The sequence below is a fragment of the Larus michahellis genome, chromosome 2 (genome assembly GCF_964199755.1).
Source record: "Larus michahellis chromosome 2, bLarMic1.1, whole genome shotgun sequence".
Lineage (NCBI taxonomy): Eukaryota > Metazoa > Chordata > Aves > Charadriiformes > Laridae > Larus > Larus michahellis.
Genome location: NC_133897.1, coordinates 119250976 through 119270154, shown reverse-complemented (window position 1 = coordinate 119270154; position 19179 = coordinate 119250976). Strand labels below are relative to the sequence as shown.

The 19179-nt window shown below is 39.7% G+C and overlaps 1 protein-coding gene across 12 annotated transcripts in view; it reads left to right on the top strand.

Annotated features, from left to right (window-relative positions):
- ZNF521 (zinc finger protein 521) overlaps positions 1–19179 on the top strand; it is a 233609-nt gene that overhangs the window by 98920 nt on the left and 115510 nt on the right. For all 12 annotated transcript variants that reach the window (XM_074576860.1, XM_074576862.1, XM_074576861.1 and 9 more), the window contains one exon: positions 15842–15926. In XM_074576860.1, the coding sequence (XP_074432961.1) occupies positions 15842–15926 (85 nt within the window). The remainder of the gene's footprint in view (positions 1–15841; positions 15927–19179) is intronic.

Genomic DNA, 19179 nt, shown 5'->3' with positions numbered 1-19179 from the left:
GTGCAGCATAACTTAGAAAGTGAATATCAAACTCTTGAAAGATCTCATCTGCTTCTTCAATCACCAGTGACCAAGTAACACCTGTATACAGGAGGCAGGGGCGTCATGGAGTGAGGGAAAGCAATCATCTGTTTTATCTTCAGAAGCGTTATCAATAGAATGACTTAGAGTGAATATTTTGGACATGGTGTCTTGCATAATGACCCCATATGGATCAGGAAGCCTAAAAGCCACCAGAAACAAATGATAAGAAATAATAGCTTTTGTTTCAAGAAAGATTTTAGCCTGTAATGATACAAGCCTGGTGCAACCCATTGCTGTGAATGTGTATGGACAGAGAGCTGCTGCTCTTCCATCACCTTCCTTACTCCCTGTTTGCGAGGCCATCTGTTGGGTAAGAAATCCCTCAGTGTGTCATCCAACAGTGTTGTGCAAACTGGAGGGCAGAAGGGAGGCAGAGGGGGAGGAGGGAAGATACACAAGGATATGTGGGCCAAGAGGTAGGTATTTGTGGAGCGACCAAGAACATAGCTGGAGATAGGCTGGGACAAGGCCACTGAGGCAGCATAGGGCCTGGAGTGCGAGGAAGAGGAAAGTGGAGCTGGGAGATGAGGGTGAAGTACCAGTCAGGATGCATCCACCAGGGAAGGGCCCTATGGTTTCATGACTTCTGCATCTCAAGTTTGCACGCTGTGGGGTGGTGGAGGACACCTGAGGAATGTGATGTGGTGTGAAGTTTATGGAAGGAGCAGGTTGTTAGACTAAGAACAGCAGGTCTAAGGAAAATCTTTTCAAAGATGAGGGAAAAGGAATGGCTCCCATTAGGTGTGGTTCTGGCCATCGATGGTCCTGTAGTACTGCTGCTGCGTGGAACCCACAGGGTTATCAGCTGCATGTTTTTGATAGAACCAGAGTCATCCAGGTTTCTGTTTCTACCATCTTTCCCCAAGTGACTACATGGAATCTCTCTTCCCAGTCATGTGGGAAGCCAATTCCTGCTACCTCAAGCACAATCAGAATCATGTGTGTTAAGACAGTTAACATGATAAGATGTTACCAACCTCTCTTTTTCTTGCTTGTAAACTAGACAAAAAGAGATCTGGAGGTCCTTTGTGGTGATATAAGGTCAGTTACCTTCAGTGTCACCAGTGAATCTTCTTGTACTTGGATCAGGTGTAATCAGAGTTCTTATGCGTTCTTCTGATTGGCATCATGTTCTTCTTCTTACTCCTTTCGATTTTTCTCTTAGAAATGTATTTAAGGTGAAAAAGCCCTTTAAACTACAGCAAGATTTGTGAATAGCATTTGCCTGCTTTCAAATCATCATTTGCCCCCTGCCCCCATTCAGAGCACGTAAACTGATTTTTCAGTGTCTATAGTTCTAGTCTCCACGTAAGTAACATAGACTTTCAGAGTCTTTTCTCATGGGAAGCACAAAGCTATCAAGTTCCTGATGGAGCATTAGTACTTCTGGAAAGCGTAAATGCATGTTTGTAAAATCCTGAAAGATAATTTATTTTTCTAACAGATATTACTGGTTTCAAATTGTAGTGATGCAAGCATTATAACAACGAGAATCAAAATTGAAAGTGCCAATACACAAATGTTTAACGCTATAGATTGGATGTCCAGGCGGAGGGAAATGAAAACGTAAGCATATAACACAAAGAGTAAAAACAAAATGGATTTCTAAAATTTCTAAAAAGTCAGTGGCTTTGCTACTCCACTGGAAGGGTACTTCTTGAATTGAATGGGATGTTGAAGACGGCTACTTAAACATGCTAATTTGGGGAAATTTTCAACAAAAAAAAAATCATAATATTAAGGAATGAAGGTTTAATTTGCATTAGTGAGAGTCATGTGGTTTGAGATTTCAACCTTTATATAAAGAACATTTCATTCCTAAGGCAAGAAAAATATGGAAACTAGTTGTCAGACCATTAGTAGTGCTGGATACCCTTTGTTATTCAGTAATAGATTACTATGGTAAAAGTACTAGAAAATATCCTTTTAAGATATAAGACAACACTAAAAAAAGTCAGTTCTGGCGTCCTTGCCAAGTATTCTCATGGTTGAACTAGAAAACTTCCCCTTTTAGCCTGTACTCAATAACGTCATAGGGTGCAATTACCTTAACATGGTATAATGTCATCAGCTGAGCTATCACCCGCTGAGCTCACCCTGCTTCCCAAGTGAAAGATGTTGACCTGAATCATCTTCACTGAAAGTTACCTTTCAGTTGGGATGGGAAATGATGGGCTGTGCTCATCATCAGTTACAACAACTCGAGGAACAAGTCAGAACTCATTAAGCCCATCATACTGCTGAGTCTATTACGCATAAGCTATCAAACAGGCTTAAACAGGCAGATTGTGAATAACTAGCTATTGAAAGAGCTCTAAAATTGGTAAATCTATAACTTATACTTTGAGCCTAATGAGATGCTGAATTCAGGTTGTAGATTCCTTGTAAAGATCTTGAATCATTGCAAGCACACTGTTAAGATAGGATAATAGTCTTGGTGATAGCTGATGTCTAAAAGTGTAGAACGAGGTCTGATATGGTAGTGAATTGTGAACTAGACATCAGTCCTTTTTCTGTCACTCATTTGCTTTGTTGACTCGGGCAAATCTACTTGAACATCTCTGCTTCATGTTCCTTATTTAGAAAATTAGATTGATGTTTCCGGAAAAGTGTGTTGCCATGCTTAATTGCAATACGTTTTTTGTATTGCACTTGGAAGATGAAAAGCAATGTTCAAGAGAAACTGTGTGCCCTTGCTTCTCTTGCTTTCTGCCTTAATATGCTGTCATTTGCCTAATGAGAGAACTCCTGGCTTAAACGAAGGTGTGCCCTCACTTCTTAAGCTTCACGACTTCTGTACATGCAGAATCATACCAGCATAACTGTGCAATGATAGTTATATTGTTAATTGCTTAGCTGGCAAGGGAGGAGGGAATGGACTCCAGCTTACACCAACAGTGTATGCTAGTGTATCCATATGTGCAACTGCACTCAGTTTGGGGTCCTGTTGGTAACTTCCAGAGTAGATGCTCAGCAAGCGTAATTGCTTCTGTAAGTAGCTTATGTCTCACTTTGTTCCGTGAATGTGAAGCTCATGTGAATCCTGTATTACCTGTGGCAATGCAGACAGTCCTTCATTAATAATACAAGAACACTCTGGGTTTTCTGGTCCTGAGACGAGAAGGAGCAGTGCAAGTACACTGCCAAATTACTGCAGGAATAAAGATGCTTATTTAGGTGTTGCAAAAGACTTGTAGAAACTCACTATAGTGGAGAGTATCAAAAATGCTGGACAAAGGAGAGAACTAGCAACTGTCACGCCAGCTGAAGAACAGAATGTGTGCATCTGGGGCTGCTCTTCTGTCCTGTTGTGGTTGTGTATGCCAGGATGGGCATGTCACAGCGGGGGACAATGGGCACATCACAGCACCATTCTGACGGAGCCGTGAAAGTGCAGACTGGCAATGAGCTCGTGGAGACGGGGTCACAAAATTCAGATGCTGCGGAGAGAGCTGGCAGCTCCTTGAAACTCAACTTATCCGACCTCGGATGAATCCAGAAATGGTATCACCCCGGGAGAAAGAGTGGAGCTCAGGTAGGTGTACTGTTTTATCATTACATTTTTTTTCTCTTTATTCATTGGCTTTGAATCTACCTTCTCTTACTATTCCTCCCCCCTTCTCAAAACACTGCCAGACTCACAAAGACAGAAAACAGAAACTGCCTTTTGAAGTAGCTGGTTTGTTTCAACAGCATGCACTGGCAGTCAGAGGCAGAAAGAAGAGAGAAAAGACTGTGAGCAACCCAGAAATGTTCCCAGATGCATGCTTTTGGCAGGGCAGGCAATAGCATTTTAGCAATATAAATCACTGTGCTTTTAACTGAAAAAAAATGCACTGAAATCAATACTCATGCATTTAATTGAAATACATAAAGAAATTAAAATAATCCTCCTCATCAGCAATCCAAGCTGTTCATTCTGACTACAGGATTTTTATGAATAAGCACATAAACTTGTAATGTAAACATAAGAAGTAGTGCCTTGGGTTTCCTGTCAGTGAATCCAGGCCCAGAACAAGTGATTTTCATGCTGGATTTTGGATACGGGGACAGAAAAAGGTAAAGAAGGTTTGTTGCTGGCACAAAGATTTGGCTTTGAAATAGTTTGAGGAACTAATCTGTAGCAAACATGTTTTCTGCTTCTGGAGTTTCAGAACGAGCTCACTAAAAATACCATTTTTGTCTTCTTGAAGCCTTTTGACTGTGTTTTCAGGAAAGTATTATTTAAGATGTGACCATATATATTTTTAGGAAGGGCTACCCTGTTTTTCTTGCCACAGTAGGCCACCTTCACATTACACTATGCTCTAATTTCTGATAGTACCACTGCCATGGAGTGGCTGACAAGATACAGGCTTAAGCATTTCTGTTCTCTTTGTCTTTATCCATTCAGTAGCGAGCTATCACATAGAGTCCTCTCTGAATTTAACAAGGATGGTGTTATTTATTATCTTGCTGTAAGTCCTGCCAAAGTAAAGCAGCACACTTCCCACCTTTTCACACACACCATGAAGTCAGTCTGTGAAATCCCCATCTGTTGGCTGGAGGCTGCTGAACAGAAGCAAGAGGGATAATTGTAGAGTGTTTTCTTAGTTTCCTGTCCACTGATCATTAAAATCTAATATGATTTGTCTGTCTTGTTATTTATCAGAGGCTTCAGATGGGGAATTTGGAGAAGCACCTTCTTCACACCTGTGGAAAACTTTGCACGAGAGGAAGAAAGGATAACATGTTCTCCAAAGTTTTCAAGAGCATCAAACCAAGATGGCTGTGAAACAATGCAGTCGGGGGAATGCCTGCTTGAAGAAAGGCAGAAGAACTGGAGAGGGATGCAGGAATGTGGATGAAGACCTTAAGCATCTCTAGAGAGGGCAAATAAAGATTCAGCAGAGCTTTGTGAGACAAAACATCCTGACATATATGGTCCAACAGGTCAGCTGTACAGCCCACTGTCCTCATGGGGCTTTCCCTGTAGATGTGTCTGCTGGCCAAGTGACCAGGGTAACATGCCACAATTTCTCTTCTGCGTAGCCCCAGTGGAAAATCAGAATAGTAATGAGTATTTGTATTCTGACCTCAGAATTGTGTAGGAACAACAAGAAATTTCCCCTGGCTTTCTAGCCTGATTATCTTGAGGAACAAGACATGGGAAATCATGGCATGTTTCTTTTTGGCTGCTGGTTTGCATACCTCTAGAGAGTTCTCTCTCTTCCCCCTCTTACTTTTGGACAACTCTTGGCCAGTTTCAAGAAAAAGTTCATAGATGAATAAGAATCTCAAAGCCTATAAAGTTTTTACAACATTTGGGAAGAGAGGTGACCTAGCCGATGATAGAATCCAGACAGGAAAGAAGCCTTTTAGAGATCCAAACCAGGAAGATGGCTTTAACTGAAGTTCACACCTGGTTTGTATGCAGAAGTCAGTCAGTCACAAGAAGTGAAGCTATAAGAAATCATGATCTGTTCTTTGTGGTGCTCAAAGACCAACTGCTTAAGTGACTCTAAATGTTTTGAGAAGTGTTTTTTATCACTGCTTAATAAAGTTGATATATATAATGTGTGTATTATTTGTCTTATAACACCCAAATTTGTTACTCTGTCATCAGGGAAATAAAATGGGCTAACCATTAATTTAAAATGAATGCGTAGACCTACTACTGCCTGTTTCACAAAGTTGTACAAAATGAACATAAATCAACCACCTGATATATAGCACCTTGTTAAAGACTCCTCTTCTTTGACGTCCCATAGCTCTGTGATGGCTGGTAATTGATCTTATGCCTGTTTTGTTTAAAACCCTTAGATGCTTTTTCCTCCTGCCAAACCCATCTTTCATTTATTCCATTTACTGCATTGTATGTACAATTTATTGTATAAAATGCAACCTGTAGATATGACAGCATAAATGTGTCTCCTGTTAACATCCATCCTCACCATGGGACATTTCAGGACAAGAGGCAGCTGGCACAAATCAAAACACAGGAGGTTCCCTCTGAACATCAGGAAACACTTTTACTGTGAGGGTGACTGAGCACTGGCACAAGTTGCCCAGAGAGGTCGTGTCTCTTTTGAGATACTCACAAGCCATCTGGACATGGTCCTGGGCAACTGGCTGTAGGTGGCCCTGCTTGAGCAGGGGGGCTGGACCAGATGACCCTTCAGAGATCAACCTTAACCATTCTGTGGTTTCCACCATGCTTTGGGCCTACCTACCAGGTGTACGTTGACGTTATCCTCTTCTTCCTTGGTGGTTAAACCTTTGTTCCTCGTATATGGCTTCGTAAGTCAGGGAATAAAAGGGTGGGGCCTCTCCTGATACTGAGCATCTCAGTACAGTCGTACCAGTAACAATGTGCAAATCTGGGAAAAACAGCCCTTGCCTGCAGTTTTTATTAGAGGCCTGAATTTGTGAAGATTAAAACCTCACATGCATTCATTGATCATTTTGCAATGCCTGTGAAATGCCTCTGAAGAGTGACTTAAAAATGCAGCCACTTACAAATATGGCCATTTAAAAGTTGCTTGCCGCTTGTACTCAAAACCAAGGTTGGAGGTAGGAGTGAAGGAGGCTACTTGTCCCCTTCAATCATGCTTCCACAGTTTTGTATGCTGTGTGGGATGGAATTCCTCTGTTTCTTACCATTATCGAGATTCAACATTCTGTGCTAAAAGGCACACCTAATGTCTTTTTATATCTGGAAGGCCACCTCTTCCTCTCTACATTTTACGATAGGAAGCGGGGTGTTCACCAACAAAGAACAATCTGAGACCCCAAGCTTCCAGATTTCCTTTCATACTTGTTTTCGTGCTCGTTCAGCAGTCCTCTCTTTGGTTTCTGCTCTGATGGCTGGAATAGGTTCAGTGCCGAACTCTAGGAACATGGCTGTCTGCATACGAAAATCTTGCAACCATCACTGACAGTGGCCAACTTGCAGTTGATCCTGTTCTGCTGCTTGGTGCTTCTTTTGTAAGCCTAGTCAGGGAATGTCTGCATCACCTGATGATTTTCCTAAACTATCTGTCTTAACCGTAGCTCCTCAGTTTTCTTATATTCCTTACTTTCACAGCTGGTAGTCCATGTGATGGGGCTCTGACCAACCTGATCCAGTGGGAGATGTCCCTGCCCATGGCAGGGGGGTTGGAACTAGAGGATCTTTAAGGTGCCTTCCAACCCTAACAATTCTATGACTCAATGGTGGTTGACGTCCTGCAAACCTAGAAGTGTGACATTCTGCTTATGAAACAAATTCTGCAATCTCTTTTTTCTGATAGGGAAATGGTAGACTGAAACCCTGTGCAAGAAGAAATGAGCTTATTACAGGATGTACCTAAGAGGAACCACAGGAATTTTAAGAAGTAATGTGAAAGTAAAAGATTATGAAATGGGACAGAGGGAATTCTGGGAAGTTCCCTTAATTCCCATAGAGGAAAGCAAGTATGTCTTCACAGGAAAAAACGGCTGTACACAAATCATTGTGGAAAGCGTTGAAGACTGGCTCAGCAGAGTGCTTGTTTTGCTGGTACACCACTTCCTTGGGCAGCTGCGCTGCCCCAGCGGAGGTTTTTCCAACTGGGCACACAGTCAAGCATCATTGCAATGTCAGCAGCTGTGTGCCAGCTCAGATGCTACCAGTATATTCGTTAACATTGATGTGGCCTAAGAGTATCCATGCAGGGTAGTACTATAATTACAGCAGTATGATAGTAGAACTATGTTTGTGGCATATTTCGTAGTGTAGGCAAGCCTTTGTAAAACCCCAGTCTTGCCAGCGTTATCATGTGAAGCCTTCATTTGTGAAGTCCCATTGACTTCCCCAAGTGCGGAGCTAATTGCATGAGAAGGATCTAAGGGGTTTAATCCTTCTCCTGATACTTCAATGAAAATTAATTTCTTATATATTATGTATGAGTAATATATTTCTGTTTGTACATTAATATTAATGTTGCATATTTTTGAGCACAAGTTCTATTCTGTAGGATTAAATTATCTTGGTAAGTAACAGCCCAGAATTCTGCAGGAATAAAGGTTGAGTTGAAAGTGGACAATTAAGGGCCAGGGGAGGGTCCAAAGTCACATTTGGAAAGTGAAATTAATCAGCATTAATTTTCCATAGTGTGGGAGAAAAGTGGTTTTAGTGTTGAAGTCAAACAAAATAAGGTATATAAAAAGCCCTCAATTTTGCCTTTCTGTCAAAATCCAGAGAGCTTTTACAAAATTTGTGATGGAGAAAAGAGACAAAAGAGTATTCTCTTGTGCGTACTTGCAAACTATTAATTTTATTGGGCTACATCTGTTACTGATTGTTGGTGAAGAAAATAGTGGCTTTATTGAGTGACAGTCTGTCTCAGTATGCCTTTTTTAAAACAAAGGAAAAAAGCAACTTTAGAAAGAAAAAAGTCTATCAACTTACTTAGAATACCAGCCTTTTGCATCTCAGGCCTGCCAAGTCATGCTCTACTGCCTGCGCTTTGATGCCACGTCATCTGCAAAATTATCAGTGCAGTCTTGATCGTAGTTTCTCCTTAATGCCTGTAGCCACCCGGCTGCTCTGATACGGGGATGCTGAATGTTAGGATGCCTCTTGATGGGTTAGCAGCTCTCTGGCTTCAGAGGGTCTCAGGTTGGCAGCCTTTGATTTCAAGTGCAATGTAGGGAGGCAGAAAGAGATGGGGATGCTGACAGAAAGTTCGGTTGCTGACACAGCCAGCCCCGGATTCCTGAGCTCTGCTCAGCACATACACTTGCAGGGCAAGGTACCCAGCATCAGGCCCTAGGATAGAAAGACAGAAAGAAGTGTGTTTGTTTTTCAGATCCTAAATCAAATCCACAGTACTTAAAGCTGTTTGTACTCATAAACTATGTAAACCTGATACAAAGTAATTGAGAGAAAATAAATATACAGCCACATGCTGCCAGGTTTTAGAGTCACTTTTCTGACAGGTACCTCACTTCAGTACTGAGTTTCAAAGACCTGGAGAGAGTTAAAGGATTAGAGAGCTCGAAGGGAAGAGATGCAATTTTTGAATGGTTCTTTCTATGCGGGTATGTGAGACACTGCAAGCTAATGCACTTCATCAGCCAGGGGAAGGAAAGGTTTGTAACTAAGAAACATTGAAGACAGACGTGATTAAATGCAGAATCCAGAATGTAAAGGTGAAAGACAGAACAGCAGACCAGACCAGAGAAGGAGGGACTGCTAGAATGAACATTTGTATTTCTGACTCAATGCATTCTGTGTATTAAAGCAATAAGTAACCATTCTATAATGAAAGAAATCAGAAAAAAATGATGTTTTTCTCCTTTTTTTGTTTTGCTTACCTTATGGGATTGATTATATTCTTTCTCTAGGCATGTACACTCAGACCCCATTACATTTAACACCCTGCTAAACAAAAGCAGAAGAACAGAAAAATCCTCATAAAATCATTATGAGTGTGTTTTTAAAAGTAATCAGGAAATACTAATTAAAGGGTGTTGTGTGAGCAATGAGAAGAGTTAGCAATTAGTCAGTTCAAAAAAAATGCAAGATGACAGTGCCCCATAAGCAAGATAAATAGCTAACTATGCAGTGAAACTGGCTAACATATGCTTAGTTTTTTAAGAGCTTAAGGTTGACAAAATAAGCATCCAGGAAGATAGAAAAGAAATCCTCAATTAAGGTACTGTCAAAAATAATCTGAGCTATGATGAAAAATGGCTAAATGGATAAATAAACTGGGACCGTGGTTGCTCTTGTGCCTCATGCAGGGCCAAGCAGACTGCTAACTCTTAATAAAATAATGATGTAAAAAATCAGCTGGCAGCATTAGGTGTTAGCACTGGCAAGTTGTTGTAGTTAGTGTGCAAGTTTTAACTTGGTTTTGCATGTGATTTATTGGAAGCTGTTCACTTTCTCTTGTCAGGTTACCTTTCTGTTGGTTTAACAGGTTCAGTTAGCTCCACCCTGCATTTAGCGTGAGGGGAACTGAGTGAACGATGGTCTGGGAGAGGGGAATTAGAGGATGTGGGAGGTGTGGCATCACTCTCTGGCAGCGGCAGGTTGCCTCAGTAGTGTCATTGATCCATACCCTCGGTCTGTGCTGAAACAGAGGGGGAAAAGCCTTGAAAGTCCCCTTTACTGGTGTGACAAGGGTAAATAATGTACCTAGGTGTAAACAGGAGGTTATTGGGATGGTAACAGGTATACACATCAAAGCCATTTTTGGTAGTGCATGCAAGAGAGGTGTGAAAGGAGTGTAGAATAAACTAGGGATGCCTGCGAGACTGTAGACGTGGTGCATTAGAAGCTATAAGACATTTTTTTGGTTATTTCATATAGGGAACAAGTAGGGTATACAGGAGATCCAGAAACGGTATATGTGATCAAGGAAACCCATACTGTTGAAAAAATGCTTTGTCATGGAGCTTGTAGCATATCCTCCCCGTGGAGAAGAATGAAGTATGGATTAGGTATAATATAATGGAATACAGTATACAAAAAGTAGCTTACAAACACAGGAAAATATCCATCCCAAATTTCTCAGAGAAAGGAGCTGAAGATAAAAAAAAAACATTAAGCAGATAAATTTACAGTCTTTTAAGAAGAGGTATCAATAGCCTGGGAAAAGGCTACTAAACAGACATTTAACAGGGGATGTAAGGATTATGCATGAAATTACTAGTTTGTGAGCTTGATTTAAACAGTGAGAAACATGAGAGAAAGGCTAATCAAAGACATGATAGAAGAACACCTAGAAAGTTTGGATTTAATGAAGGATAGAGGGCAAGGATTCACAGAGGGAGGACCATGCTTAAAATTTTCAATAAAGAGTATTTTGAGAGAGTAGCCACAAGTGCTGACAGAAAAGCCTATAAACATGATTTACCAGGTTTTTAGCAAAGCTTTTGAAACAGTATAGCACAAAAGACTAATCTGTTGGGTGAATAAGTATGGCATAGGGAGAGATACTTTGTTTGATTAAAAAAGAAAAGAAACACTAACTTGGGTATGGAAAGTATAGGAGTCTTGTGAATTGAAGCAGGTTAGGTTGGAGCAGTGTGAATAATGGAAAGCCTTAAGAATCATTATTTGCACCAATTTTGTTGAATTTATGCAGCATATCAGTAGTCTGGAAGAAAGAATAAGTAGTAAGGTGATGAAATTCCCTGATAGTACAAAACTGGGGAAATGTCAGAACAAAATAGGCAGGTCATAAAATTCTGAATGACTTTGACAAGGAGGTGGAGCATGGGCAGATAAGTAGCATATGCAGTTCATTTTCAACTAATATAATGAGGCTAGGGAACAGAAAAAGAAGAATGTATGGATACCTCAGACAGTCACAGGGCACAGAAGGCTGCACAGAAGGATTTTCTGCATACTTCTGAATAGAACTGTAAGTCCTCTGGTAGAGTTGTTTTACTTTGTGTATAAAAGCAAATAAAATTCTGGACACAGAATTGAAGTACCAATTGAAAGACCATATTCTTGGGCTGTTCATAAAAGCAGCAAAGTCTCATTTGACATGACGTGGACACTTTGGGCACCTTTATAGAGAAGAAATTCTGAAAACTGGAAAGTGACAAGTGAGGATCAGGACAATAATTGAAGATCTAGGTGACGTTAGTTATTCAAAAGGTTAGAGAGACACATGCATATGCTCTGCGTGGATTGAAGGCCCAATCCAAAGCTCATTAAATGTCGTCAGAGAGATGCTTTGCATGCTGGAAGGCTTTAAATTGGTTCTGAAAACAGAAATGCAAGTGAATAGGGGTGCAAGAGGCAACCAGATTGCCCAGTGCTCTTGTGAGACACCTAGTCCAAGCAGTTGCTCTTCTATGACAATTTTGAATGGCCCCAGGAATGACTTGGGCCTCAGATTTGCAGTCAGCATGTAGGAGACAAATTGACACTTACGTTCTTGATGGGGATAGTGAAGGACTGTGGGCTTGTTTATTGAAGACTTTTTGTGAAAAGATAAGGCCACAATAATACAAGAAATAAAAGGAAAAAGTTAAACCACTTTCTTAATCCCATCTGATAATGCATGTGTCATGCTCCTCTGGAACAATTGGAAGTTTTGCAACAAGGCATAGTATGCCTTCTCCAGATACTATACTGTTTCTGTCTGAGTCCATATAGGAAATGCACTGGTAAGGGTCTTCTGTGGCCCACCTTTGCTGATATGAAATTACTCTGTAACAAGAAATGTGCATCAGCTTGTGTTCGTATTTGGAGGGGAGAAAGAGAGTCTTGTCGTGCTTCTGCCTCTTGCAGGAGGCTGACAGGTGTCCTCTGGCAAATGCGGCGGTGGCAGTTTAGGGTGTAAGTGCCCTCAGCTGTCCACCCTTCATCATAGCGTGGAGCTGATATGCCCTCGGCTGTGGGCTGGAGCAGCAAGACCTGGGTGCCCGCTCTGCCCTGACGAGTCCTCCATAGGCACAGGTGACTCGGGCAGAGGGACAGGGAGCTCAGCCAGCGTTCCTTGCTGCAAATGGCTGCAGCAAGGCAAGGCAAGGATGGCTGTGGCAGCCTCGTGCTTCCTTCTCTGTAGAGCTGTCTTGTATCACAAAGGGCTGGAGACACTCAAGAGAGATTCAAATGCCTCCTTGAGTCACAACCCAATTTTTCTTCTGTGCTGTGCTACACAAGTGCTGCAAGGCTTCTTCCCCAGCTATCCAGGCAAGGGACATGGATCTGCAGTACCCCAGGGCTCATTTCTGTCTTATTCCCCCAAGTTTCCCCTTTGAGGGAACACAGTGTGAGGAAGTTTCCCCAAGGATCTCACCCCGGTAGGGAATTGGGACCAGCCATGAATCATGTCAGGACCCAGGAGCTCCTGTGAGCAGTTACGAGTCCCGTGGTTCTGACAACGCTTGTAAGACTAAGATGTAACTTGCAGTGAAAAAGGACTTCTTTAGAATGCGAAACATATGGAAATAAGTATGTGGTTTTTGTTCAACGTGGGGTGAAAATGACTGGGTTTGATCATTTGCAAATCTAAGAGTAAATGGAGTTTACTGAGTTTGCTTTTAAAATAAAAACTTAACCATGCACAAGTTTAGACGCTTTGAGATGAGTGTGTGTTGAGCTAATAAAAGTTGATGTCAACATTTTAGAATATGTTTGGAAACAAAAAAGAACTAGTGTTTGATCAAGCAGCAGTCGCAAAAACATTCTTCCCTTCATGATAAAAAGGAAACCTCTGTGATTCTGCAAATATGTCAGATCATTTTGAAGAGGCTAGTAAGTGCTAGTAAATTATAATTTTTTTGTTGTTGTCAAATGACTTTATTTTTTGGCATTAGACTTCAAAAAACCCCCCAACCTTTGTATGTGTTGTCGTTATGTACATCAGTCATAATTTTGCCGACAATTCTTGACATGCACTCTGCGTTGCTGTGCTAACAAGAGAAAAGACCAGCCATTAAGTTTATGTTTCTTTGTTTTTGAACAAAGTCACATATCAGGAATAATGCTAGGGGTATGCTAATAAACAATATATAGTGCCAGTCATCAGGGAGTAAGAAATATTTTCTAACTAGTTCTAAAGGGAAACAATGTTTTAAAAAAAGGGAGAGTGATTGTTATTTATGCAATATTGTTGTTCTATATGTCAGCATCAAAAAGCATCTTGTAAAGAGCTTAGCATAATAAATCATTGATCGTGACTGTCATTATTTAGAGGTCTTTGATAGATCTAGATGTAGTGCAGTAAGGTTAAATTTACCAACATATAATAGGAGATCCTTAGACTGAATCTGAATTTCTACCAACGTTACCGGTATTGTCACAACAACAGAAAAGAGAAAAAGCGTTGTATCTTTTAAAACAGCAGGCTTTACAAATCGTAACTGTAAAACTAAGTCAAAGCAGATTTGTTTTCTGGTTGCCCATTGATTTTGTTTGTCATAAGGATTTAACTTGGTTACATTTCAGAAAGCTAGAGTTGATTTAAATGAAAAACGGCAAAAAGGGCTTATGATTGTTTCCACTGAGAAGCAGTGCAACACATTTTGTTATTGTCATCAAGAAAATTAAAATAGTCTCTGTGTATGAGAAGCAATGGGAGATTGGTAAAGAGGAGCCCACAGGAACACTTAATTTCAGAGTTGACTTTGATTTGTCACTAATTTTTCAGTTAACTTGGTAAGACAAAATGGCATATGTTCGAAAAGTCTTTATAGTCCTGCCTACAGGCTTGAAATAGAAGGATACTTAATGGATGGGCACCTTATCTGTCTGGGACAGGGCATCTAAATGTAGATGCTGGTAAAAGCAAGTCTTTAACGATGTTTAGAGTCAGGGAATATATATATATATATATAAAAAAAATAGTATGTATACACATATTTTAAATATATATTTTTTAAATATAATCAATAATATTAGCTGCATAAAACTCTTCAGAAGTTAAATATATACAGGACAGGCTGTGTTTTTGATGCACATTATCCATTGAACCCTGCTTCTTCCCCAACTAATATATATGAAATCTGCAATTTACTATATCTGTGCCAGCTTTTTGTGACTTTACATTCTTTAAAAAATATATGTTTTTCTTTCTTTTTTTTTTTTTCTTTTTGCTGATGTAGGCAAGGTGCCTGTGGCTGTACAGAAAGATAGGTGTCTCTTGAGTTACTGCTTTGATGTGGCAGTTCAGGGCTTACCTTGCCTTCATTGCATCTTCAAAACAACAATTGAGCTCTCCAGGACTGTTACCTTAGGACATGAGTCCTTGATACTACAATTATGCAGTTGAATAATTTTATGAATCTGACTTGTCTCATTAGATGCCTGGATAACCGCAGATTTTAAGTCTGATGATGAAAAACCAAAATCTTACTTTTGAATATGCTCTTAGTTTTCACTTTTAAAGCGATGCTTTCCAATATCAAATCTCTGGCCAATTCAGGTGAAGAAAAATAAAAAGAGAAAGTACAGTCACATTCTTGAAATGTCTTGGACAAGTGAAATACCTTGTATAAAAGTGAAATAGCAGATCTTTTTTGAAAGACACCAAAGACATAAATGAAAAATTTTTCCTGTGCACCAAAGAGAGCAGAGTGATGCATTTCCTAGTTTATAGTGAAATTTGATCTGTATACACCATGATTTTTAAGTAAGTCAGCCCCAATCTAATGTGGCCAGAAGGACTGCTCTCTGGCTAGTTTCCAGCCAGCCTTCCCAGTTTTAGTACAGGCTTGCCAATAGATATTGAAACAACTGCCCGGATACAGTAACCGTTTGTCCAGACTGGTAGGGATTTTTCCCTTCTTGAAAGATGGCACCCTGATGGACCGTTTAAAATGTACAGTGCAGAGGAGATTCTGCAGCCCAGTTGAGAATGAGGGAGAGGGAGAAGCAGATTTCTGATTTCTGTGTTCTTTTCCTGGCTTGTCCCCAGTTCTGTAGAGGGCCTAATCCACTGGTATGAAATGAAGGATTCATATTGATTTCAGTGTTGTTTTGGATCACATCCCACATATCCTCATTGCATTTTGCCTACCATTAATATAAAGCTGGTGTTTTAGCAATACTGGTCTGTCCATGGAGTTAGGACGCTGAAAAAAACCCAATCTCTACAGAATTTCAGGAAACTCAGATAAAAGGTACTACAGAACTGCAGAGTGTTATTTTTTAATATTAATAATTAAGCCTTAATGAAAACACTGCTGGAGAGCTTTTAATGACCACTTTGAACTCAGTATTTTGAGTTATAATGAAATGGTGCCAATTGTATGTTTCAGTAAATTTTATCTACCCTTGTTTCTTTAGAAGAAGACCTACCAGTGCATCAAATGTCAGATGGTTTTCTACAATGAATGGGATATCCAAGTTCATGTTGCAAACCACATGATTGGTAAGTGAAGCACTAAAACTTCTCAAAGACAGATAGCCATTTCTCTTACTCATTATCATCATTGCCTCTAAAATTAAACAGAGTTAAGGAGAAATTAATTGTGCATCCATCAATGATTAACCTAGGCATGATTGATTTTTTTATTCATATTATTAGACTTGATAAAGCATTAGCATATTTTATTTTCTGCAAGGGCTAGTTTAGACTTCTGCAGAGAATTATATATCCACTGCCAGTCAAAACACAGGTGATTAGCAAATTAAACTTCTAATCATTTTTGCATTATTGAAAACAAACTAACAAGAATGGTTAATGAACTGGATGTTAGCTTTCCGTAGAGTTTTAGACAGGTTTTAATTTCAGAAGTTATTATGGTAATGACACTACTGTGTACTTCTCAAGCACCTTGGTACCAGCATCAAAACTGGCGAGTTTTTGTCGTTAGGAACATAAATAATTCAAATGGCCATAAAATAGTATTGTTTGTTGTGTTTGAGCAGTCTGGAAAAAAATCCTGCGTGTATCTGTATACAATTAAATACTATAATTTATTTGAAAAAACAAGGAATTGTAGTATTCAGTAATGGAATCTGCTTTTTAAGGTACAAGCATTTTAAAAAGTCTTTTAGGATTCGTGATTCCAAGCCTGGCTTGATGTTTACAAGGCTGTTACAGTTGTAAATTGGAAAAAAACCAAAAGCTGCTTTTTCTTTGATATTCATATTTTCCTATTATTTGCTTATTCCCCTAGGATTACCCATAATGTTTTCAGTTTGGTAACCACTCAGTAATAGCACTAAGAGTTCTATCAGCCAATTAAATTTATCAAGCACATCATTTGCCCGCTAATAAGATAACATTGCCAGGGTTGTCTCGTTTCGTTTTTAGCCTCTTTTCCAAATTTCACTTTTCAAGACTGAGATTGATACCATTGATTTTATACTCCTGCTTCCTTTACGCTGTTTTTCTTGCTATAATAATAGAAAAGCATGCAAAGCACAAACCAAACGATATGGTAGAGAAGCCAGTAATTACATATCCAACAGAACAAAATATGCTGGGTTTTTTCATTTTACAACCTAAAAATAGTTTGATGCTTGTCTTTTTTTCTGTCAAGGTAAAATGCAGATTTCTTCCACGAGCACTAGTAATTTGGCCGCACCGTAAAACAGTTACCTACCAAAACTTAATAGCCCATTTTTTCTGGGTACTTTATTAATAAGTTTTAATACATTTAGCGCATGAACATTTTATATACTTTTCATAAAAATGAATAAGTGCAACTGACAAGCTGCTTTTGTAAAGGAGCGGAGTGATTTTCCTGTTGGATTAAGCCTTAGTTTTGATATTTTGTGTCTTTGTGGAGGAGATAATTTGAACTGCTTCACAGTATTCAATCTGGGTCAGTAATGTGGAATTTAAAAGTAGGTTATTACCAACAACAGAACTCACCATTTCTGCTGTTTTCTTTGAATCCAGTGTTTGACTTGTTCTTAATTGCAGCATACAGTGACACTGAAATGTGACAGGCAATATGGTCACTGTGCATAAGGGATGATGCTGGAATGGCAGAGTGGTGTGTTTGCTTGCCACCCACTTCCCAAGTGCCTCACATTTTCAGAATAGGAGCCCACTTCTTTCATGAAATACTTAGATTTTCTTTTTTTTTTCCCCTCTATTTTTGGGATGAGTTTTAGTAAAGGTTCAGAATGGGAGGGGAGAAAGGAGGACAGAGTCAGTAAAGCAGGACAAATCCAGTTAGCTAGCTTCAGCTTGCAGATCTGAAAAGACTGAAATTTTCTTAAACTGAGCTATTAGCTGCCCGTGTTTTATTTCTAAAGGCTGGATGAGGTTGAATGCGAAAGAGGATCTTTAAAAAAATATTTAATTGTTTTGTCTGTGTTGTATCTAATCATGCATGATATTGCTTCATGACATAACCATAGTGACACAGATTTAAACGTGCTTAATATAAAAATCTTCCCAGTGAAATAAAGAAGGAGCTTGCAAAACATGCAGGGAGATTTGCTGGTCATGCTTGTGGTAATCTGTGTTCAGTGGAAGATTCTTATCTGCACTGCCAGACTTAACAGTGCAGTTCCTAATGATGTAGCCTCGATTAAGCAAATGCAAGGGGATTTTGTGTTGGGGTGGACTGAAAGGAATATCAACGTTCCAGAGAGTTTTGAATGTGACCTCGGAATCGAAGCACAGGGAAAAATAATTTCTGATCTCCAATTCTGTTAGCCTTCTCACCACTAATTGGATTTTTCCTTAGCTATCTTTCTAATTTCACTCTCCCCCCTCCCCTTTAATTTATATCATTGTTCACAGGCCTTTTTCCAAGACCATACTCTGTCTAGAGAGAAAGGTTCAAGGGGTGACATCAAGCTATTTAAAACTGGCCTTAGTTTATGTGCAGCTGTAGGTAGGCTTGTAGTGTTCATACACAATGCGGAAAACATGCACACAAATACATTTGTGTGAATATATATAATACATAACCCTTATATATACCCAAAGATATCTGTGTACATATCAATATGTAGATTGAAAAATATATTAGATAAAACACTTCTTAAGTGAATGTTGACTTGTTGACACAGCACGTTTACCAAACAAAACAAAAAAAAAGGGTTCTCAAACATGTTGGTCCCTCCGTTTTTTACATGTATCGGATAAAATATGTCTTCTTGACCTGCTTTCCTAGTAGGAGATTGGCAGAACAAGATGTAGTGTCTTCACTCCTCTGGGGAAGGGGAAGTGAAAAAGCTTTGGGAAGAGAGAGAGAAAAAATAAGGACTTTAAATGAGAGGGAGAGGGAAGGTAGTCTGGGAAGGCAGGCATTAAAAGTCAAACAGTGTGATAATCCCTGGATCAAATGTAGAGGCAATAAATGCCTTTTACAGACATCATCACACGGTGTCAGGAACCGTTATTTCCTCTCATAGTAAAACATTAGCATTATCTGTGTGTAGTGTCTTCTTACCTGAAGGACTCCATATTCTTCATTCAGGCAAAAGAGAAAGGGGGAGGCAGCTGGGACATGGGACAAACAAGAAGGTGGAAAGTTGTCTGCCAAACTCCACTAGGAAATGGGTGGGAACCACTGATAGAGATACGTGCTCAGCCAGCTGAGGGAAATAGTTGCTACTCACCATCTTTTTAGTATTTTGGAGCCTAGAAAAGTTGATGGTGTCCCATCTAATTACTGTGCCCCTCGAACGTGATCCTGGGATGTAAACTGAGCTCA